General features: G+C 40.3%; 2 protein-coding genes across 6 annotated transcripts in view; one reads left to right on the top strand and one right to left on the bottom strand.

Moving 5' to 3' along the window:
• The window catches only part of CFAP206 (cilia and flagella associated protein 206), a 162,674-nt gene that overhangs the window by 81,200 nt on the left and 56,371 nt on the right, over window positions 1–25,103 (top strand). The gene's annotated exons all lie outside the window — the stretch shown is intronic.
• GJB7 (gap junction protein beta 7) lies at window positions 1,092–24,931 on the bottom strand. Of its 5 annotated transcripts, none has more exons than XM_072141991.1 (6): window positions 24,790–24,920; window positions 23,170–23,223; window positions 20,323–20,444; window positions 15,794–15,977; window positions 12,168–12,255; window positions 1,092–3,336 (listed from the first exon to the last, which is right to left on the bottom strand). In XM_072141991.1, the coding sequence occupies exon 6, from the start codon at window positions 3,314–3,316 to the stop codon at window positions 2,558–2,560; it is 759 nt and encodes a 252-aa protein (XP_071998092.1). In that variant the 5' UTR covers window positions 3,317–3,336; window positions 12,168–12,255; window positions 15,794–15,977; window positions 20,323–20,444; window positions 23,170–23,223; window positions 24,790–24,920; the 3' UTR covers window positions 1,092–2,557. The 5 variants fall into 5 exon arrangements, 4 of the variants coding, with proteins under 4 accessions (XP_071998092.1, XP_071998093.1, XP_071998094.1 ...); XR_011854214.1 differs by lacking the exon at window positions 1,092–3,336 and adding an exon at window positions 11,566–11,785 and having other exon boundaries at window positions 24,790–24,931; XM_072141992.1 differs by lacking the exons at window positions 20,323–20,444; window positions 23,170–23,223; window positions 24,790–24,920 and adding an exon at window positions 17,447–17,495.

Here is a 25,103-nt window from a genome sequence, read left to right as displayed (position 1 = left end):
TAACATGATTATTAGTCTATACGGTGAACACCAAAAAAAAAAAAAGTCAAAAATCCAGTACAGAATTGGTGCTTTTCTACTCCTGCCCTCAAAAAAAGTTCCTAAATTTTCAACAATAGGTGATACCAACCCCAAAATGGTAACAATGGAAAAAGCATCTCATTCCGCAAAAAAAATGCCGTCACATGGCCCCAATAACGAAAAAGCGAAAATTTTATAGCCTTCAAAAGGGGCCAATGAGGAAACTAAAATCCTGGCAGCTGCAGCGCCCTCCTTCCCTTCTGCGCCTTGCTGTGCGCCCATAAAACAAGTCACAGCCACATGTGGGGGGTCTTTGTACTCAGGAGAAATTGCAGAACAAATTGTATGGTGGGTTTTCTCTTTTTATATTTTGGAAATGTGTAAATTTTAGTGCTAAATGAACGTATAAGGGAACAATTTGACCATTTTAAATTTCACCTCCATTTTGATTCAATTACTATGAAGATCTCAAGGGGTTAACAATCTTCGTAAAAGCTGTTTCTGATAGTTTGAGGGGTGCAGATTTGAAAATGGGTAGATTATATAGGGGGTTTTGATGCTAAATATGTAACATTTCATTCAAAACTGTATTTATCCCCAAAATAGTCAATTCTGAAAATCCGGAAAAGCGATATTCTATTTGTAAGCTGCGTGACGTCAAAATAAATTATCCAGACATTTCAGAAATTATGAAAATGTAAAGTAGACAAATGGGAAATGTTATTCAGCAACTTATTTAGCTGGTAAATCGATCTGCCTGAAAACGCAATGATTTAGAATTTCGAAAATGGCAAATTTTTCAAAAAATTTATCATATTTTCTTTTTTTTGTAAATAAACGCAAAACTTATCAGCCAAAATTTACCACTAAAATGAAGTACAACATGTGGGGAAAAAACAATCTCAGAATCGTTTTGATAAGTAACAGTGTTCAAAAGTTATAACCATATAAAGCGAAGCAAGTCAGAATCCAAAAAATCGGGCTGAGCCTTAAGCTGTAAAATGGCTGCGTCCTTAAGGGGTTAAGGATGCTGAGAATGCTGAGCTATGCTAGTTGCCTGGCATAAATAATGAAAAACAGGAATGAATTATAGGGAGGTCTCCTGAGGTGCGCGCCCCAGGGCCTCCACCAGAACTACAGATTCTGAATAATTGTGCCAAACCTGCAGCAGCCAGGGATCTGCAGCTGATATTGTCCCTAATACAGCAGAACGGAGCGGATGATTACAGTCTGATCTTTTCTGCTGTTTGTAGGTTCTGAGGAAGAAGCTGTAGCTGATGGAACACCGATATTTATCCCCCATTTTGGAGGGGAGGTAATTATTCTGTCCTGTAGGTGGCATCATTACTCAGTGATGCTACTTCCTGCTTGGACTGGAGAGTGTCAATTGCAAGGCAGCTCTGGACGGAGATGGAGAGGAGGAGGATGAAGAGAGAAATCAGTGCTGTACCAGAAGCTGCGGGGGTCAGCAGTATGTTACAGCTGGCACCCGTCTCTTGCACTTCCGATCAAGGCTTTAAACCCTTACACGCTGCAGTCACACATGCAGTCATACTTTACGCATGTAGGTGCAAAGTGTTTTTCATTGATCAATCACCATAAAATATATAGACCGCAGTCTTTCACACGCATTTGCGGGAAAAGCATTGAAACACAAGAAACAATTAGCATTAAAAAACGCAAAAAGCTGATGAAGCAAATAAAAAACTAATGAAAATTGCATGCAAGAACGATAATTTTTTCAAAGTCACCGGGGTAAGTTAAGGCGTTATAAACTTATTACTAGATTCAATGACACATGGCAGTTAAGAAAAATAGGCCTTGCCTATGAAAAACAGGATTGCCTATGAAAGAAAGTTCTTAAATTTTAATCCCCTGATGATGTTTACAAAATAAAGATAATTTTTGACCCCTTACTTCTCAATATTCCTCACAGCAATTTTATTGCTGCTTTATCTCCTATCACTCTTTAAGAAGACACTTTATGATCCCAATGTGCTATTAAATGCTGCGTGCTTACAATGTGCTTAGATTATCAGGCTACAGGTTTATCTACACTTTCACTTAGCTTCTGAACAGTCAGTCTACTAGTATCTGAGAGAGAGAGATGAGACAGATCAGAGTCATGAGATAAATATATGACACAATGACACTTGGCTCTGCTCCCTCCCTTTATCCCTTTGTAGAGCAGCTGCTGCTTTGTCCTCTCCACACTGCTAGAAGCGCGTCTGAACCAGTATGTGCCTCTGTCTGTAGTGTCTGCCTCCTATCCCTCTGCATTCTGCAATGCAAGATAAGCTAGAGGGAATTGTCCAACCATATTCAGAAGATTTCTGGTTGGAACCCGGCATAACCAAATTTTTTAAACACCGGGACTGATAGAGACAGGTTCGAATCATATCTGTGAAATGTTGTATTTGTTTATAACGGTGAATTATAGAATTCTGCAGACTGAACATTTTTACACAATAATATATATTATAGTACATATGCAATATAAAGAAAAGCCTTATGTAGAAAAACTGTTCATGATTTCTTAAGAGTTTGTAGCATATTCAATGGAATTGCTGGCAGCTTGTTGTAATGTAATATCCCGGTCCATGCTCCGATGTTGGTTCTTACAGCCACACTGTGCTGAGCTTAGTTTTTCTGCATAACGTTTTAAAAAACATTTGGAAAAATATTTGGAAACTAGGTAGACCAGCTCACATAAGTTTAGTAAGATACAGAGGGCTGATGTAATTACTACAAAGTACAAGAAAATCTTCTTCTCTGTAGGCTTAGAAATATAGCAATCTACAAGGTTTGGGCAAGGATCAATGTCACACTTCACTAAACGTGGTACACTGAATCCCCCATATAATTTATAAAAGAGCATGAGAAAACCAAATTCAAACATTGTTTTGAATATGAGGCTTATGACATATGTGCAGAATAGACCGCCATCCATGCTTCCGGTGTTCTCATATAGCTTTTTGTTGTATCTCTTCTCCCTACTTTCACGATAGGCCACATGGAGCACCACAAGCAGAGAAGGTGTAGACACCATTATCAGCTGTAAAGCCCAAAGACGGACTTGTGAAATAGGGAAGTAGTGGTCAAAGCAGACATTTTCACAACCGGGTTGTTTGATGTTGCACTCAAACTCCTTCTGTTCATCTTTCCAGACGTTTTCCGCTGCAACAACATATACTAGAAGTCGGAATATGAAGACCACTGACAACCAGATTCTTCCAATACCAGTTGAATATTTGTTAACACCACTTAGTATGTCTCGTAAAAAAGACCAGCTCATTTCTTTCCCGGGAAAGCTTCCTGTGGAGAGAAAATTATTTTATAGTTAGATTTGGATATACAAATGTTAATCTTTATAGTTAATTCATTATATAAGAAATCTATTATTTATAATAGACCGATATCAATTTGAACACCATTGGTGTTCATTCTCATGCACTCTATTATCAATCCATGTTGTATGTAAATCTAGTGCACTCCCTATAGCTTTCTAGAGGCTAATTTTTTACCTCTTTACTCTCCCTTTTCAAATTGAATGCTGTAAACGGTAACTTCTAGCTCCCAATGCATAATAGTTCTATACTAAGGCATAATATAGCAGCTGATGGATGTATTTTTTCATGCTCTATTCCATTTTATGACATTGCCAAACATAAATCATGTTGTCGATTAGTAAACTTACACGTTTTTCCTGTAATATGTAATTTCAGCCAGGTTGCAATAGGAAATACACTGAGACTTGTGTTATTGATGGCTAAAGAGTTTGCGTCTGAACTCTCTGCATTGTTTCTGTTGTTATGTTAGGTTGAGGTGGTATCCATTTTCTAGACTAAAGATACTACAGCATGGAAATTTCATTCAAATGTGAAAGCCTCTGACATAATGAAACAAAGTATTGAGCAAAATATGTAAAGTATTGTAACCAAGTAGGTTACTGATGGAAACTGTGTGTTTGTGTGTATTTATATATGAAAGACTTAACACAATTAGTTAAATAAAATGGAAAAATGTTTGTTGGATGATCAGATTAAAGCCTAGGCAGGGAGTCTCTTCCACAGCTCCTTAAGATAGCTCCGCCTACAGCGTCTTAAGAAAAGTTTTGTGGCCTAGGTCAAAGGATCAAATTGGATGTGGAGCTTTTCAGTCTTCTGCTCCAATAGACTGGGTAATGCCAGGAGCCATACTGGTTCTTATACCCTATTTCTAGCGGACTGGGCTTTCAGAATGGAGATTTGTGAATGACTATACATGGAAATACTAAGGATGGGTAGAAGTGAAGGCAAATGGTGTAAGAGAAGGTGGGAGCTAAGCATGGGGAGGGGTGTCCCCATCCAGCCCTGTCCACAATTTCTTGCGTCTCCTGCAGTCCCAGGAAGCTTTAAGATAGTGCTGAACTCGGCACATCCTGGGTTACATGACGGAACATACAGGTGTAATTGGGACACTGGTCTTTAAAAAAAATTAAACCACAAGTAGTGTAGAAGTAGCACATACAATAGAGCTAGCAAAGAGACTTTTACCCCCTATATAACCGATGGTCATTGATGCCTGAATGTCCAGGTCAATTTTTGCAGTTCTATTATGCGCTTATTTAAATGACGATATCTTTGGGAAAGCTTTTAATCAAAAAAATATTACTTTTGTTTTCTTTTCATGACATGTGGGACTTAAAATTGATAGGATATTTTTATTAGTTATATATTTTCTCTTTATAAAATGGGGCTACAAATGTAAAAATCATTCCAATGCCCCTTTTACAAGTTCAGCTACACATGCTGAGGGTCCATGTACTTCTGCAAACTGTAAGCTAAGTATTTCCTGCAGCTTCTTCTATGTTCTGCCTTCAGCTGGAGGGGATCACATTTCAAACACCTATATCTCCTGAACCCTGGCCTAGAAACGAAAAATCTGGTGTCATATTAAACAGGAGAATCTCCCGTTTAATATGATATCTGGAATGTGTATGGAGGCTTTACAGAACTGGTCATATCCACTCTTTTTTTACTACAATTTTAAGAGTGGATATATCTGGCTCCGTGAAGCATCCATACACAATACAGATATCAAAGGAGAGGTTTCTTGTTTAATATGACACCAGAATTGTGTTTCTAGGCAGAAGAGTTCAGGAGATATAGGTGTTTGAAGTTGGCCACTGTTATGACGTGCAAATAGGAAGCATGTAGCTGTATAACCGTTGTGAAGTGGTAAACCAGCAATAAGGATAGCATACATAGGGTATTTATCTGAGACTGAAGTCTGCTCCAGGTGAAAGAGACAGAGCTCTTGAGAGTCTGAGCGTATTAACCATTGCCAGTTCAGAGCAAAGCTTGCAGAGAGCCTGGAGTGGTAGTTTCAATCAGCAATCCAAGTACTAAAACACTGTTCAGACTGCCGACAGAAGTGACCAGATAGGTATTTCGTGTGCAATAAAAACGATTATCCCTGGCAGTGAACCATGTAATGGAAAACAGTGGCCAAATGTCCGAAACTGCCATTTTGCAACACATAAAAGAATTTAATAAAAAGTGATCAAACGGTCAAACAGTCCCTAAAAAGATATTAAACAGCTCCGTGGACTAAAATATGAAAAAGGTATTGGTATCAGAATAGGGCAAAATTAAGAAAATAATTTTTGTGTTCAAAAGGTTTTTGTTAAAATTTTTTGAAATAATTTTGAATTTTTTTCCAGCTTTCCAGGAACTGACATGGAATATGAAATGCTATCACTAGAAAGTCCAATTTGTTAGGCAGGAAAAAAGGCTTCATACAGCTCTAATCAGAAAAAAATAAGGATTTTTAAACACTTTAATTGCCTGTTTATGTCATACTGTAAATGTACCCCTAATTCTAAGAATATATTTTAACTATTCCTAGTTTTCATTGTGGTGATGTTGAAACATCATTTGTCCAGTCTACCCACATTTCAGCAAATAAGGTTCTATAAACTTCATTGCTTACAACTAGAAATTATGACTAAAACTTTCTTAAAATCTAGTAGGAAAGCCGCTTCTGGAACCCTGCAGTTCAGCTGTTAATAACAGATGCCACAGCTTTTTTTTACATGACAGTCAACCAGGTAAACCAGCTATATTATGTATTAACCAGCGGGCTCCACCACAGCACAATCCACTCTTGCGAAACATTCCCACTCATAAGGGGAATCAGTTGCAGGATATTTGTGGCATGATGGTCAAAAAAGGGGTGATAAGTCAGGAAAAAGAGTGAAGAATTTCATCAGTTATAACCAAAGCTGAACAAATCTACATCAGGGGTGTCAAACTCATTTTCTCCGGAGGCCATCTCATGAGGCCACAGCCTCATTGTTGCGTTAAAAGGGCTTAATGTAATTTTATCACTGTATAAATGTAACTCGGACTGTTAAGTACTTACATTTATACAGCATTACTATTACAATAAGCCACTTGAGGGAAACCACAAAGCTGAACGGGTTGTTAAATAACCTGAGACACCAGCATGGCAAGTACGTGCCCCCCCACAGTAGCCAGGGTGACCCCTTGTTTGTAGAATTCCCTAACCCTCCACCCATGTATAATTCATTTATAAAACATGAAATAATAAATGTATAAAACATGAATTCACCTTTCTCCTGAAACATTAGCAAACTCCTTTCTCCTCTTTGTGGTGACTGTATAAGCCTGCTGCTGCTTCAGGGAAGCTAGGTGTATCGTAGTCACCCAAGCCCCTATGCTGCACTCGTGAATAGCACAGTATAGGGGCAGGGAGACTGGCCAGAATTGACCTGGTGTTGACACCATGCAGTACATGCAACACATTATTTACTAAGGGTCCGCAGATTGCATTTCCGTCGAACTGTTCATAGTATTCAGGATTTCAGCTGATGGGACAGGTATTTAGATGGGGATTGTGTTGCACATGATCGAATTTGGGTGCAGCGGTACGCCGGCTTTCATGCGACAGAAATCGGGGGGGGGGGTGTTGGGTCAGGCTTTTGGACGATCCAACTGATTCGGACTGAGCACGAAATTTAAGATTAACTGGTTCCACGCCGTGTATTCCTGGCGGCGGTCAGGTCCCGGTGCATGGAGAGGGCTCACCGGCTGAGTCCTCTCCATAGCCGGTAAGTCTTTGCTGCATATTGCAGCAAAGACTTACCGGTAACACCCGAGATTGGTGCTAGCACCGCGATCGCTGCCCCGGCAGCTTCAAAAAGATGGCGGCGCATGGGCCATCTTGCCAAGGATCGTCGCTCCCCGTGACCTTCCGAAGACCCGAGGCTACTTCGTTTTAACCCCTTCATTACAATGTGCTGATAGTACATTGGAATGAATGAGGAAAATAACCCATATACTGCCATACTGTAGTATAAAAGTACCCTTGGGAGTCTGAAAAATAGTAAAACGAAAAATAAAAAAAGGTAAAAAAAAAATGATAATAAAAAAAAATAAAAATTCAAATCACCCCCCCTTTCTCTAGAACTGATATAAATATAAATAAACAGTAAAAACCATAAACACGTTAGTTACTTTTCTTTACTGCGTTTAACCCCGTAAGGGAAAATAGCACCCAAAGTCGAAAATGGCACTTTTTTTGCCATTTTGAAAAATATAAAAAAATCTATAAAAAGTGATCAAAAGGTCGTACAGTCCTAAAAATGATATCATTGAAAATATTATCAAATGTCGGAAAAAATGACACCACCCACAGCTCCGTACAACAAAGTAAAAAAAGTTATTAGCGCCAGAAGATGGCAAAATAAAAAAAAAAATTTGTACAGGAGGTTTTAATTTTTGTAAATGTATGAAAACATTATAAAACCTATACAAATTTGGTATCACCGTGACCGTACCGACCCAGTGAATAAAGTAGACATTTTCACTGCATTTGGAATTTGTTTCCCAGTACATGGCATGGAATATTCAATACCATCACTAAGTGCAATTTGTTACGCAGAAAACAAGCCGTCACAAGCTCTTTACGTGTAAATATAAAAAAGTTATCAATTTTTGAAGGTGGGGAGTGAAAAATGGAAATGAAAAAACAGGAAAGGGCCCGGTCCTTAACCTTTTAAAATTGTGTCGGAAGCGACAGATGCAGGATATCGGGTGCACGATGTTAGTGAATCCAGTCATAGTGCATTGTCGTCGGACAATGCACTTTCGGAAACTCCTCTGGATGGGTAAGTAAATGTGCCCCATTGTGGCAGCCCCTTTTCAAATCCTTTTGTTGTGCTGTGTGATCTATTTGGCAATTGGTGTCAATTTAAATTTATGCTACATCTTTATGGGGAACTTTTACATACTGCATTATAACTGCCGCCAACAAGACCAATAATTTTATACTGAAATAATTGTCTTGCTTATCATTACATCTTATTTATAGTGGTTTTTCACACCTACTTTAATACATACAAAGTAGAGAGATGTCTACTGGAAAACTGTACTCGTGAGACTGTTTTTGGCAGAATCGAAATTCTCATAGTAACAAGGCAGTAAATTATTACTAGTAACTACCAGGAGAATATTTTTATCATCTGTATTCATTCCACTTTGTAATGTACTGGTGTGAAATGTACACACTGCCTTCTGTGCTATGCTATGCATAAAATTGCCTACATAATAATAATAAAAATAATAATAATACCTTTATTTATATAGCACACACAGATTACGCAGTGCTGCACAGAGCTTGCCAAATCAGTCCCTGTCCCCAATGGGGCTCACAATCTAATCAACCTACATGTATGTTTTGGAGTGTGGGAGGAAACCGGTGGAGCCCAACGTAAACATGGAGAGAACATACAAACTCTTTGCAGATGTTGACCCTGGGACATGAACTCAGGTCCCCAGTGCTGCAAGGTTGTAATGCTAAGCCACCGTACCACCCCCATATTATAAGCAAACATATACAGAAAGGAATAAAATGTGGAAATTATATTGGAACGCTATTAGGGAGAGTAACAGCGATCTATTGAAATGCTTCCTCTAGAAAATATGCAGCTAATTCTATAGCAATAAAACTGTTAGTGGTAAGTCCTTATAGCATACAATATAATGATGAGGATCCTGCACTACCCTTGGTAATGTTTTAACACAATATTTTTGTTGACAGAATCCACATTCTTATATTTTTAGGCTGTAAATACTCGTATTGATATAGAAAAGTGTATTGATTACTCATTGATAAACTTACTGATACAATATATTGAATGCAAAGTAATAAACATAAATTGTTTAAAGCAGCCCACAGATGTCCTGTATGATCATTGGGATATCTGCCTTTCATGGTCACACACTAAACACAGAGCTCAGCTCCATCCTCTTGTTATCTCTGTGTTGCCTGGCAATATCTCGCTCACATAGCAGACAGAAATGTGAAAATACTGATAAAATGATAAAAGGAGACCTACCTTATATGTGAGTAAAATGAAGAGCCTACAGCACGCTCAGCACATTAAACATTCATACCAATGCCATTTCCTCAGTCTGTTATAGAGCACCAACACTGTCACCAAGCGATGGTGAAGAAGTGTAACCTGATCATCTGTTGTGTGTACTAGTCAGGAGGGAACACCTCACTGTTGCGAAAGAGCAGCGCAGAACCAGAAAAGGTTGTTCTCTGCATCATTTATTTACTATACAAATAAATACAGCACAGCATAACCACAGCCCATACCTGGCCCATACAAACTTGGATATCATGTAAGGTGTATTCACACACTTTGTGTTTCTTTGAAATACTTTTAATATTTGAACAAAAAAACAGGTAAATAAAGAAGCGGAATAAATGTATTCCTCCAACCTACCTGGATGGTTAAAGTGTTTTGTTTTTGTTTTGTAAAAAAGTAATTGTAATGTTACAGATTTGTTTTATAAAAAATGGTAACTGACGCAATGCAATATGTTATGTTAATGTATGTCATTTTTGCAGCCACTTTTTGTTAAAGGGGTATTCTCAGGAAGACTAGTTTTCTTATATGTATTTAGGATAACAAAATAACACATTCTGTAATTCACTCAACAAATATACAGCATTTCACAGATACAATTGCAGCCTTTCTCTATCAGTCCTGGTGTACATCATTTTGGATGCCCCGGGATCCGACCCTAAATCAGAAGTCTAGGATCAGACTGGACATATTGTTCTCCTGTCTGATGCTGCACTGAGCTCCTCTGTGCACTCCAGCCCCCAACCTTGCATTCCAAGATGAGCTCACACACAGACACAGAAACTTCCTGCCAGCAAGCAGCATGAGGGAAGTAAGTCTACAAGCTATAGACAGGTAAGGTCCAGGGGAGGGGAGGCACAGCAGAGCTAACAGTGTATGTTATGGCTGTGATAGCAAAGCTGAGAATGTCATGTGTTATATGTATGCCATGGATCTCATTATCTCTCATCTCTGATCTGTCTAATCTCTCGTTCTATGTGTCAGATACTAGTGAATGATCACAATCTAACTGAAAGTGTATATAACCCTGATAATCTAAGCACATTGTCAGCACACAGCATCTCACAGCACTAGAGGGGTCAAATTGTGTCTGCTTACAGAGTCCCACCCACACTCTGGAATCTTACACTGACCAGCCTAGGGAGTAATAGGAGCTAAAACCCCAATCAAACAGAGTATAATTGTAAAGCTAGGAGGTTAAAAATCATTTTATTGTGTTATCACTAGGGGATTGAAATTTGAGAATTTTCTTTCATGGGCAAACCGCTTTAAGTAAAATGCACATGTAATATATTGATGTACACACAACAAGTTGGAATCTTGGCTGTAGGGTGTCTGGGTCACATTAGGACTAAGGACTCTTGGACTACTCTGTATATTGTAGAAGGCCCAATACTGACTTCAAGGGCAACTAGTAGTTGACATTCCTCCTAATGCCAGTTTTCGCGTACTAAATACCAATCAAAAACCTTGAAAAGTTCAGGTACGGAAGATTCACAGGCTCTCTCAGGTCCAGTGTGAAACTTACCTCTCCACGAGGCTTCCTATAACTACATGTGAAACCCTTTCTACAACTACTACACTTGCTGCATTCACTTGAGAAAACCTCCACAGAATCCTCCACCTGTTGTATATACATGATTCCTTGGGCCAATGGGGCCTCAAATAAAACTTTCACTAAGCCAAAGATCCTGGTAAAGTCTGACACCTTAAAGATTCTTCACATTTTTCCACCTTTTTCAGTTTTCTTTTTGACCACTTATAGTTTGGTCTTAAACCACTAAAGGAAAAGTTATACAATTTTCCAATATGCTTTCTGTATCAATTCCTCATGGTTTTCTAGATCTTTGTTTCTTGTACTTCTATAAAAGTTTCTATTTTTACTTCCAGGGGATAGAAATCTGTCGATGTGATGGACTGGCAGGTGCACAAGTCCTTATTATCACAAAGCTCCTATTTCTACATGGACAGATTTCTATCCACTGGAAGTAAGCAAAGAAGCTTTCTATATCTGGACAGCAAGCAGAGATTTAGAAAACCGTGGGGAATTGATACAGAAAGTGTATTGGAAAATTGTTTAACTTTTCCTTACACAAACCATATTAAAGATTTGCTGAAAGTGGATAACCCCTTTAACTTCTCTAGCTATATACATCTGTTTGTGGCTTGTAAGATGTGTCCTTCTGTATCTATTCCTTTGTTCTAGGAAAGCTAGCGGTTTTCAGCATAATTTATTTGAAGATAATCCTCAAATCTTCTTCTCCAGCCTTCATCCTAGTTGCCTGGAGTGACCATCTGTCAATTTCATTTCCAATGATTTCCCTATACTCAGCATAGACAAAAACAATATATTAAAGATTTTCAGATTCAAAAGAAATAATTCAAAATAGCTCTTGTTTTGGAACAAAAGATAAACTTGATGACTTGATTTAAAACACTTGTACACTCCCAGATAAAATCTCAGTTTGTAACACTGAGATGTATATGGCCGTCAGGGTCCTTACTCCTCTTTCGGGCCCACCCTAGCTCCCAGATGTGGCTCTTGTGGGTTTTGCAAACACTTGCTAGCATAGAAAAGGCCAGTGTGTCCATTCCTAAAGTGTCTCCGGCCAATCCCAGCATAGGAATGTCCCAGAGCATCATAGGTTCAATGTATACAGTTATTTATAGAAGTTTATATTACTAGAAAGTTAAATGTGCTTACATTTTTGGACATAGTGGAGGGTTTATAGTGTTCATAGTCAGAGTTATGATTTGCATATTGTGTTTCTGTAGACTGGAAAGACAGGTTCCTGCAAAGTATAAAAAAGCATTTCCCATCATACAACAATGGAAACTTTTCAAGTGTAAGCTTATGTCACAACTCTACACAACTCTACTCTGTGACAATGGAATTCTATGTTCTGTAAAGTTAACTGTAATTTCCTCAACTGCACACATTTAAAAGTTGATTCTATGTCACTTCATGAAATTGCAATTGAAAATTGAAAAGTAAGGGCAAGATCTCTTGCGAGTGGCAGGGACGAATCTGCCATGAGGCAATATGAAAATCTCACCTCAGGCTGCAGATGCCTGAGCCCCGAGGGAAGCGGCAAAATTTTGTGGTTGTAACATGGGCGATTCGAGTAGCCATTGCCGCCTGAATCGCCCACATGAAAAATCTATTGCACCTGTATCTTTATGGTACAGACGCAAATGATGTACAGAGCAGCACAGATCCTCCTGCTCTGGAGAACTCAGGCAGCATGGGATAATGTCACGCTGCCTGCGTCCCTGCACAGAGCACAAGGCAGCAGAGGAGTTGGGAAGAAGCAGAAAACGTAAGTGGCGGCAGGGGAGCGTTACTGGAGTCGAGTTGAGTAAGTGCTTTATTTTTATAAAAAATGGGGGCTGTATTTAATAGACTCCTAGTATTTAACCGACTCCTCGTCACTCCATGAGAGTAATGGAGCCGACTGCCGCGCATGACCGTTCTGCTCCATTAATCTCTATGAAGCTGACGTAGATCAAAAGGGCGGCACGCGGCAATTTCCGTCAGCTCCATAGAGATTAATGGAGCAGAACAGTCATGCACAGCCATCTGCTCCATTAGTTTGAGGATCTGCGATCTGTGCGGGTCTCAGTACTGAGACCCCCCACTGATGAGCAAGTTAGGCCCTATCCCGTGGATAGGGTTCAACTTGTCTTCGTGGGAAAACCCCTTTAAATTTGATTCTTTATTCCAGTATAAAACACATGCAAACAATACAGCTTAAGGCTGCATTCACACACGTCCCCCATACACTTCTATGGGCTCACGGCATGGTCCGGGAGCAGTACGGTGCAGCACACGTGCTGCACCGTACCGCTCCGTAGCCCGGGAAAAGATAGGACATGTCCTGTCTTTTCCCGTATTACGGCGCCGTGGCCCATATGTTCCTATGGAGAGGGGCGGGGGTGAGCGGCGCTCACCTCCTCCTCCTCTCCCCACGCTGCCATGTGCCCGCCGTGCTACGGTGCGGTGGGCACACGGCAGTGTTCATGTAGCCTAAGAATAATCAACGCGTTTCAAAGCTCTGCATCTTAGTCATCATTTCTGACTAGGGTGCAGAGAGTTGAAATGTTTTGATTATTCTTTTGCTGTGTTTGCACGTGTTTTATAGTGTGTTGTAATGAAGCATCAAACTTGAAGATTTCCTGAAGTCTGCAGTGAGTGTCTTCTTTTTTTCCTTTACAAAAATGAAGTGGTACAATCATTCTATTCTTCTATTTTGAGTCTCATTTTGCTGAATAAAAATACAGCTGCCTTCAGTACTTTTGTGTTTGTGATTTTGGTACCAATCTTAACAGAGCCTCCAAAACAGATGAGGTTAACCTCAGATTACAACCATAAAGCATTTTGATTAGCTGTAGTACACAACGTCTCAGTCACCACAGAAAAGGTAACTGTTACGGGTGCCTCTGCAACCCATATTCCGGGTCGCAGGCGCACTCGTGTACCTTCCTGTGCCCCCGGAGCCTGCCTGGACGTTCACTCACCTCTCCCAGCTCCAACGGAGGTCTCCATGCTTCCCGTGGTCCTGCGCCCGCGTTCCCATCTCCTAGGGTGCACACGCCAGCTCTATAAGATTTAAAGGACCAGCACACTGGCTAATTGCCACTGGCTGGCCACTTGCCAAGATAAATTCCTGCCCCTTCCTGTGTCCCCTGCCGGATCTTCGTTCCTTGTGCCTTAGAGAAAGCTTTGTTCCTATGCCCTGCACTGTTATTGTGATTTCCTGTTGTGACCTCGGTTCCGTTGACTTCGATCACATGTCCTGACCTTCTGCTACGTCCCGACTGTGATCCTGTGCAGCCTGTCTCTGACCATGAGTTTGCTTTACTATTCTCTACTTCGCCTTGACTACCACCGAGGACAAAGTCGCGCCTGTGGAACGACCTGGAGATACCACACCGCAGCAAACCGGGTACCACTTAGACTCCGGGTACCACTTAGACTCCGGGTACCACTTAGACTCGGCTTATGTCATCGTCTGTGATGGTCCAGTGGGTCCACTACCCCTGGTGCCTGACAGTAACAGCCTTAGGTCCCTTCCACACTTGCGCTGCAGATCACATCAGGGTGCAATGCTTGAAAAACTGAAGTTTTTTGCTGCGTTTTTGGTCCTTTGTTCCTTGGGGTCATTAGAGTTTTTGCGTTTATCACGCACGTGTTTTTGCGTTTTTCTTGCGTTTTCAGTGTGTTTTTCATGCAGGTTTTTTAAATCACACGATTCTTAAATTGGTACTTTCTGACTTTTTTTTCACATCACCTAGCAACCCATTCATTTAAAATGCATTGCACTTGCATTATACTCGCAATGCTCGCAAGTGCAATGCATTTTTGATGCGTCTCCATAGACTTGAATGGAGCATGAAAAAAACGCAAGTAAGGACAAGCCCACTGGAAACAATGGGACAGAGTGCAATGCAAGTTATTTGCGTCAAAAGCATGCACAGAAAACGCGCATGAAAAACGCTAGTGTGGAAGGGGCCTTACAATAGTTTTTCACTAAAAAGAAAAAAATGGAACACCCATGAAGGATAATTTTAGCAACATAGTAAGTAAAGCCTTTACGTTACAAAAGTAGTTTGAACCGAACATCTTATCCCAATAATGCTAGGATCACATCTGCAAAATGATGGACACTGGAATTGAAGCTCAGTGGGATCTCTTGGGCTCCATTGATGACTGTTATTTTAAACATAATGCACTTAATGTACTTAAAGGGGTATTCTCGTCTGGGCATTCACATTCAGTTTGATAAATCTGCCATATATAAACATTTCTTCAATTAGATGTTATTAAATAATATGTTCCTGTGTGAAGATAATTTCTCATAAATGTAGTCATTTTGTCCCTTAGAAACGAGATGGCTTCCTCGGATACGGCCACGTCTGCTGTAGTGAGTGCACAAAGAAACAAAAGGTTTTTGTGTATGAAATGTCCGGGATTTATTACATGACCCTCAGCCGTCCTGTGGCAATGATTGCTGAATCCAGGAGGTCAGACAGGACTCAATAGCGCATGTCTGGCCACTGCTGCCAGAGTGTGATGTGGTCGTATCCGAGGAAGCTATCTCGTTTCTAAGGGACAACATGACTACATTTATGAGAAATTATCTTCACACAGGAACATTTTTTTTAATAACATCCAATTGAAGAAATGTTTATAAATGGAAGATTAGTGAAACTGAATGTGAATGCCGAGACGAGAATACCCCTTTAATGTTAGTTTTCATTGTTCTGCTCCTGTAACTAACTGAAACAACAGAAGATTCTGCATAGATTTGAATAAGCTCCAATACTCACATTTTCTTCCATTCAATATTTAATGTCAAAATTAACCATTTATTCATTTTGTTTTGTAAATGGTTTAAAACCAGGACACACCAACATACAAGGGATGACAGACCACCACTCCGCCCCAGAGCACCACTGTCTGTGGCATCCATTATCTTGTAGACACCTGCCGTGCAAGGCATGTGCATAAGTTCTGTAATAAACAAGTAGGTAGAAATTCAGAATATTAATTACATTAACAAGATAATACACTTTTTAGAAAGTTAGAAATCGGTTAGAAATACACTTCCATCTGTTAGCAGCCCCGGAAACCTGGCAAAATACAATAGAGTAGCGACAAGTTGCCACATTCAGCGACACTATAGGCTGTGTGAAGAGATGACCCCTTTAGTATCGCCTCACTCAGCTACCGGGTTACTAGCGAACTTCTCAATCGTGTTAGTTAAGTTCTGAGAGGATATTGCATGTCGTATCTAAATAACTGATAGAAGCATGAATGAGGTAAAGAAAACTCTACTTGTAGTTGGTCAAACATTTTTAAAGATGAAACATCCAATATGTGTATTAAATTAGTAATGCCGTTATACATCCATTGTGTAAATGGTGGCATTTTGTTCGTTCGGAATAAAGAACATTCGGCCGCACAGGGGTATGAGTTGTATATCCCTACATACCAAGAATAGGGTTACTCACCACCCACCATACTTTGTCTACCGCCCTCATTGTCACTAACTGCCTGTCGGATTTTCAAAACATTCCTGTCTTAAGGCCCCCTAATAAATTACCGTAGTTGTCCCCACCAATACTTTCAAAATAGCAGAGGAAGGTGATCAGATAGAGGGATCCCCCCCAACCTCTTAGATGTCGTCCCTTCCCTATTGTTGTTATGTCTCCTGTATGTGAGAATGTTTTTTACACCGAATAAAGCAAGAACATAATCAGAAGATTGGTGAGTGCCATCCATTTGTTGACTGTACAGGCGGTCCCCTACTTAAGAACACTCGACTTCACTTTACTTAATGTAGAAGATAGTTGTAACAGTTGTGGAGATACGTCCGTTATATGTTATAATAAAAGAAATATTGGGAAAAAAGGTAGTTCCGCTTTCACTTATATCATTTTCTTTTGAATACTTTATGTACCCACTATAATTAAGATGTAGCATGGATTACTATTTTTTACACAATACTACTGTTTGCTGTGCATCTTTAGCATAGACATTGTTAACATTTTGTTCTCCATTATTTTCAAGGCCAATGACTAAGAAGGGTTACAGGTTGTACATTAGAGACTGTTTTACAGTGCTGTAAGTTGAAAAGCATTTTTAATGTGTTGCTGCTTGACATCATGGAACCTCAGCCAAACAAAAAAACGTGTAGCAATTAAAAAAGCATGGCCTTGAGGGCAAACATGATGAATAAATAAGACTGCTGTTTAAACATACATTCAATATTCAAAGGATCTGGCAGGTGTGCAGAGTTAACTATGGCAACGAAACCTCCTGCAACAAGCAAACAGCTCGACATAATGTTATTAGTGCTCTGTGATATTTTTGTGCTACTCTAAGAGGCAAAAGAAAAAAGACAAAAATACAACTGGTACACATGAAATCCCCTTATCGACTGTCGATAAGTCTGTCAAGGGAGTAAGGAGAGGGCTCACATGAGTGCTGCTATATTGGCTTTGATCGTCGCTTCTGACATCATCGGGGAGCAACAATCAGTTGTCATGACAGTCTGGAATCTTTATAAGACTAATAATAGTAAAATAACACTTTTACAGATCTATAGCAAATTCTCTATATGCTGGAATACAATAGTATTGCAGGATATGGTAGGACCAAACAGACTCCATAGGGTTAGGGCTACCTAGGGTGTCTAAAAAATAGTTAACATTTTTTAAGTTTCCCTAGAACTGATATAAAAATAAACAAATAATATCGTAAACCTGTTAGGATTGGGGTGTCTCAAATGTCCCGATCTACATAATATAAAAACAGTTTGTAAGAAGGGTGGCAAGAGGGCGCAGGGTGACAGACAGGACAATGAGCTGGGCCCTCTAGGATGTCACCTACCTACTTACTGGCCGTACCCTAAGGGTGATGCCACACATGGCGTTTTGAGCCTGTTTTTGGTCCATTTTTAAGCTGTCCGTTAAAAAATGCATGCGTTAAAAAACGCATCTGTTTTTTTAAAAAGGAATGCGTTTTTTGAAAATGCATCCGTTTTTGACCATTTTTAATTAAGATAATTGCTAAAACCTGTCAAAAATGGATGCATGTTCAAAAAACGCATGCCTTTTTAAAAAATGGATGCGTTTTTTAATGGACTGATTAAAAACGTACCAAAAACGGGTTCAAAACGCCATGAGTGGCACATGTGGTGTTTTGAGCCCGATTTTATTCCGTTTTTAAGCAGTCTGTAAAAAAAAACGCATGCGTATTTAAAAATGCATGTGTTTTTTTAAAACGTTTTCGTTTTAATTAAGATAATTGGAAAACTCTTGCTAGCCAGGTAACCATGGTCTCAAGGACCCAGACCACTATACTTAACTAATGCATGCATGCTGTTTATTTTGGCGCTACTACACTGTATCTGAACGATGATTGTTTTTTGTGGTCTGGATGGGCATAGTTAGCAATGGTTGGTTACCCTATTATGCCTATACTAATTATTGATCCTGAGTACCATGGCTGCTGTTTATGTGAACTCTGGTCTCTCCTGAAGCCATATTTTTAATGTATGTATTTTTTACTATGAATTTTGACTAATAAAATGTGTTTATTAAAGAGTATGTAGCCTTTCAACAAACTGCAGAAATCAGTAGTCCATCTTAGAAAATTGCGCTATATTCCGTTATTAACTTGTGTTGTTAATTTTTAAGGGCAGTTTCTAGGTAATATAGGTAACCAGCTGATCACAGGCCCCCCTAGTATATAGGGAGCCAGCACACTGTAGTGTACCCCCCTAGTATACTGGGAGCCCCAGCACAATGCAGCCCCCCAGTATATAGGTAGCTCAAGCACAATGCAGCCACCCCACCCCCAGTAATATATATATATATATATATATATGTAGCCCCAGCACATTGCAGCCACCACACCCTTAAGTATATAGGTTACCCCAGCACACTGCAATCATCCCACCCTCCTTTCATTATATAGGCAGCCTATGCGCACTGCCCCCAGCACATTAAAAAAAAAACAACTAAGTACTCACTTTTCAGCGCAATCCGCGGCTCCTCTTCTGCAGCATGAGGTGCACATGGGATGAGAGCACGAAGTTGGGTCCGATACCACAGAAGATAGAAGAGGAGACAAGTGTCGCTTGACACACAATTACATGCACCAGGAATAGGATGGTGAACTCCAGCGAACCTTGACGCAGTGGACATCGGGCGCACGACCTTAGTGAGTTGCCAGAAGACCCGAATACTTGTTGGAGAACGCGCCGCTGGATCGCGACAGGACCGGGTAAGTAAATGAGCCTCATTGTGTTGTTAAGGATGCTTGAGGGCCTAGAGGCTAAGCACTCCTCAAACATACCAGATGTTTGCTGCATTATGAAAAAAGCAAACACCCGCCTGAAAAAAACAGCAATTGGTGCTCGCACCGATCGCTGGTGTTAACCTGTTAAATGCTCGCAATAAAGCATTAAAATCTCTGGTGTTGCTTAGGCGCTGCCATCTTAAAAGGGTTGTCGCTTCCTGTGATGTCATCAGGCAGTGATGATCTCTCTCCATGACAGCCTGGAGTCTGTACAAGACTCCAGGCATTGTTATTTGTAAAGCACATTGTAACAGATCATCAGCAAAAACATCTGGATTGCAGTAGATGGTAGGAACAATTAGAACCCATAGGGTTAAAATACCTTCGGGAGACGGCAATTACAGTAAAAATATTTAAAAAATCAAAAAATTCAAATCATCCCCGTTTCCCTAGAACTGATATAAAAATAATTTAAAAAAACCTTAAATATGTTCGATATTGCCATGTCTCGATAAATCAAAATATAAAAACAGAAAATAGTGGCCAAATGTCCGATTTGTCACTCTTTTGCCATTTAGCAACTAAAAATTTTAATAGAAAATTATCAAAAGGTTGTGAAGTCCAAAAAATCTTAGAAATGAAAATGTCATCATGACCCGCAAAAAGTTACAAATAACTTTTTCACACTTACAGCGTTGTGTTATTAGCTTTGGAATATTACACCACAAATAATTTTTTTTTTTTTTAGTAGAAAAGGTTTACATTTTTAAAAACCTATTAAAACCTAATAACACCTATAACATGTTGATATACCTTTGATCTTACCAATAAGGAGTTATCATTTAGAGCAACAATAAAAGCTGTAAAAACAGTGCCCTATGGAGCAAGAACTGTAGCAAATTAGTTTTATGTCCACTATATGGAATATTCAATACTGCCACTAGGAAGTACAATCTGTTACTCAGAAAACAAGCCCTAATAAAGCTCCATACATGTAAAAATAAAATGTTATGTATTATTAAAGAAGGGGAAAAGGGTTAAAAGCAGTTACCTTTTTACACAGTTTATGGTAGTTCCATTCCAAATCCTTTATATATCCGGTGTTTGTGCTGCTGCTTGCTGCATAGAAGTTGATCTTGGTTCTCTGATCTGCTCCTGTCCTGATGTGCTTGGCTTTGCACAGTTGTTTAGTAAGGCATTTTTAGTAAAGGCGATATAGGAGCCATATTTGAAGCATTTTATGATTTTAGTAACTGTATATCACTTATTGATAAACTTTATATTACTCAACTTATACTTTACAAAATAAATCTTAAAAATATAGTGCTATGCTATAAAAACAAGTATAAAAGGAACATGGATTCATTATACATGTACTTCCTTTTATGGTGCTAAGAATGTGTCCTTCCTTTTAAGTAACTTATGTTTAGCCAAAAATAAGGAGAGCAGTATATAAAACATGAACACAATATTTACTGAAAACATACCGTATATACTCGAGTATAAGCAGAGACCCCTAATTTTACCACCGAAAACTGGGAAAACCTATTGACTCGAGTATAAGCCGAGGGTGTAGTATACAGCCAGCCCCCATGTAGTATACAGCCAACCAGTCCCCTTGTAGTATACAGCCAGCCCCCAGTAGTATACAGCTTGCCCCCAGTAGTATACAGCCTGCCCCCCAGTAGTATACAGCCTGCCCCCCAGTAGTATACAGCCTGCCCCCAGTAGTATACAGCTTGTCCCCTTGCAGTATACAGCCTGCCCCCAGTAGTATACAGCTTGCCCCCAGTAGTATACAGCTTGCCCCCCGTAGTATACAGCCTGCACCCAGTAGTATACAGCCTGCCCCCAGTAGTATACAGCTTGCCCCCAGTAGTATACACCCTGCCCCCAGTAGTATACAGCCTGCCCTCAGTAGTATACAGCAGCCCCTATACAGATAAAGAAATAAACTTAATACTCACCCTCCATCGCACACTGTGATGCCGCACTGTCGCCACTGATGACGTCATCCGCGGCGACAGCGTCGCATCACAGTGTGCGACGGCCAGTGTGATCTCCCGGCCAGTGAAGAGTGAAGAAGCCGCCGGGAGCTGCGACAGGGATCGGGAGCCGCCGGGAGCCGCGAGGAACATCGGGGACACCGGAGGGTGAGTATTAATGTATTTATTTTTTATCATTGACGATATAAGCCGAGACCCCTAATTTTACCACCGAAAACTGGGAAAACCTATTGACTCGAGTATAAGCCGAGGGTGTAGTATACAGCCAGCCCCCATGTAGTATACAGCCAACCAGTCCCCTTGTAGTATACAGCCAGCCCCCAGTAGTATACAGCTTGCCCCCAGTAGTATACAGCCTGCCCCCCAGTAGTATACAGCCTGCCCCCCAGTAGTATACAGCTTGTCCCCTTGCAGTATACAGCCTGCCCCCAGTAGTATACAGCTTGCCCCCAGTAGTATACAGCTTGCCCCCCGTAGTATACAGCCTGCACCCAGTAGTATACAGCCTGCCCCCAGTAGTATACAGCTTGCCCCCAGTAGTATACAGCTTGCCCCCAGTAGTATACAGCCTGCCCCCAGTAGTATTCAGCCTGCCCCCCAGTAGTATACAGCCTGCCCCCAGTAGTATACAGCTTGTCCCCTTGCAGTATACAGCCTGCCCCCATCAGTATACAGTCTGCCCTCAGTAGTATACAGCAGCCCCTATACAGATAAAGAAATAAACTTAATACTCACCCTCCGTCGTACACTGTGATGCCGCACTGTCGCCACTGATGAAGTCATCACAGTGTGCGACGGCCAGCGCGATCTCCCGGCCAGTGAAGAGTGAAGAAGCCGCCAGGAGCTGCGACAGGGATCGGGAGCCGCCGGGAGCCGCAAGGAACATCGGGGACACCGGAGGGTGAGTATTAATGTATTTATTTTTTATCATTGACTCGTGTATAAGCCGAGGCGAGGTTTTTCAGCACATTTTTTGTGCTGAAAATCTCGGCTTATACACGAGTATTTACTGAAATAATCTTAACGTAATATATGCAGGAAAAAAAAAATTAGAGTACCAAGTTTCATGCCATAAACTAGCGAGGTTGTCTTAGGGGCTAAAACATAGTGTTGGTGTTTTGACGCCAAAAAACCTCAGACTTCCATTCTTTTAGCTTTTGTAACCAAAAGTTTCCACATAAAATTGCTCATCTTGACTTCAGCCCTTCCCGTCACTGGTAATTGGTGCCTGGATGTCCAGGTCCATTTTTGTCGTTCTATATTGCTCTTCTTTAAATGATCACATCTCTGGAACAGCATTATATATCATAACAATTGAATAAAAATTAGAAAAAATATGCATTACTTAAGTAATTTCACATTTCCCATAATTTTTTTTATTTTTTAAATAAACGGAAAGTGGCCCTATTTCAAACACTTCTAGCTTCTGTACCCTGGCACCTAAAAACACAGTACTGGTGACAACAGGAGGATAGAGCACCAAGATTGTTTTTTTAGATGCCAAATTACCAGAGATATCTACAGTAAAAGTTGGGAGTGGGATCTGTATATAAAAATCACACTCATCAAAATATCTTAGCCCAGCAGATGTGTAATCATTTTTCTGGTCTCTGGAGATGTGCCTGCTCTGCCTGCAATTGACTTCAAATAACATAAATGTATTGTAAAAGGAGTCTATGACCCCTCTGGCTTCAAGGCCAGTTGCAACTAAGAATTTTGTAATCCCTATAGCTTCACCACTGTCCCAAAAAATGTCATTATAAAAATCCTTCAGCTTCACGCTTTTGCAGATGTTATTCTTTATAAATCTTGCATACTTCCAAACAGTCTCATACAGGGTCGCCATCAGAGCAAAGATACTGGGAATACTTCAGTATTCCCTGAACCACTACCTTCTAAAATGATGTCTCAGGTGGCGAAAGTTACGTCCCAGGCTGCAACTCCATCTGAATTAATGAAAAGATGATATAGAGAGCCATCAGTGCCTGCATAATCATTAAAGGACACCTGTCATCAGGTCTGTGTCACTTGTCCTGTCACTACTACCTGTCGGAGCAGCTCACAAGGATCCCATCCCAGCCATTATCTAGTTATTTCGTACATTAATCATTATAAAATCATCTATTCTTTATAATGTAAATGAGGCTAGTCACATGGTCAGAGGCAGTGATGTCACCCCTGTTCACTCCCCTTTCCTCTCCTCCCCCTGCTCATGTCTGTGTGTAATGTATAGTAAAGCATTGCTAGTGTGTGTGCTGCATCTGCTGACATGTTGCATCCTCCTAATACACAGAGACACAGACATCAGCTACACAAGTACCTGACATGTTCTGCTATAACATGGCTGCAGCCTGGAGCTGTTGTATCTCTCCTATACACACACAGACTGCAGGGGCTGCCAGCACCGGGAAGCACATCATTATACAGCCTCACATCATTATACAGGCTGTCAGTCAAGCACTGGGGGTGTGGCTGTGCCTCCCACTCATGAATAAGGTGGACATCTTGAACATGCTAATGCTTCATTGGACATTTCACAGGTCATTTGCATACAGCTTTAGGACCTCATTGCTTAAGTTTACAGGCATGTAGAGGAACAATGAAGGGATAGAGGCAATGCTCTCTAATGGCAGTTTGTGAAAATATATTTAGTTTAGGGGGGTTATTTTGCCTGACAGGTTCTCTTTAAGCCTCTGCTCCGTACACAACATTAAGAGGACGAAAACTATGGAGAATCAGGGGGGCCACAATATATGGACGTTCAGGTGGGTTACAATATGAGAATGAAGGGGCTACAATGTATGGAGGAGCAGTAGAGCAACAATGTTATCAGGAGGGGAACTATTTTAGAAGAAGGAGCAGTCCACAATGTATGGAGAAACAAGAGAGCCGCCATGTGAGAAGGAGGGAACTACAAAGTGAGAAGTAAGAGATCAAAATGGGAGGAGAAGACAATGTGATAAGGAGTGGACCACCATTACTATTTTGGCTACAGTAAGTGGGACCTGTTACTATATTGGCTACTGTAGTGGGGCATTAAAGTTGTGCCCCTGTGACTAAATTGGTTACTGTGAAACCCTTGAAATGAAATTGGCTACTGTGGGGGCCTGTGACAATAGTGGCTACTCTTTGGGGCACCATTACTATGATGGCTACTGAGGGGTATTTTTACTATATTGCAGTAGACTTGCACTGTGATTATATTAGCCCCTGTGATTATGCTGGCTATATTTGGAGGGGACTTTGACAATCATGGCTGCTGTGGGTGTTCACATTATGTGTATGCATAGCGTTTTAAAATACTTTGCAAACATAATTGAGAAAAACGCATCTCAAAATACATGCATGATTTTACTATCTTTAATACTGATGTGTTTTGGATGCATATTACTTGATGAATTTGCTGTCCCTCTCAAAATGCAAGAAAATGCATTTTATAAATGCGGTCTTAGAAAATACAGGAAACATTTCCATGTAACAGTAGGTGGGCCCCCAAAGCCCCCCAGTCCTACCCTGATCATCAACACGATCCTCATCTGGAGACTTGAATACTTGAGAGATGAATTCAGTTATGATGCAGAGAATACACAACTATCTTGGTCAATTCATATAGACTTATCAGAGGTCTGTATTTTGACACGTTGCTAGTAAATGTTCCCTATGGTATAAGAATGAAAAAGAACTGTATATGGGAAATACATGTATAGTTTCTTTTAGCATTGTATAGCTTTCCATTAGACTGGATGCAATGTAATGGAGCATTGATGTTTTATTTTATGTATCTAGCAGTGTGATGATGAACAGCGATGCACTTCAAACTCCCGCC

The sequence above is a fragment of the Engystomops pustulosus genome, chromosome 3 (genome assembly GCF_040894005.1).
Source record: "Engystomops pustulosus chromosome 3, aEngPut4.maternal, whole genome shotgun sequence".
Lineage (NCBI taxonomy): Eukaryota > Metazoa > Chordata > Amphibia > Anura > Leptodactylidae > Engystomops > Engystomops pustulosus.
Note: the sequence above shows the minus strand (reverse complement) of the source record. Positions and strands in the feature narration are given on the sequence as shown.

Excerpts from the sequence above, each read along its gene's own strand:
- GJB7 (XM_072141991.1), bottom strand. The coding sequence starts at position 3,316 with ATGAGCTGGTCTTTTTTACGAGACATACTAAGTGGTGTTAACAAATAT.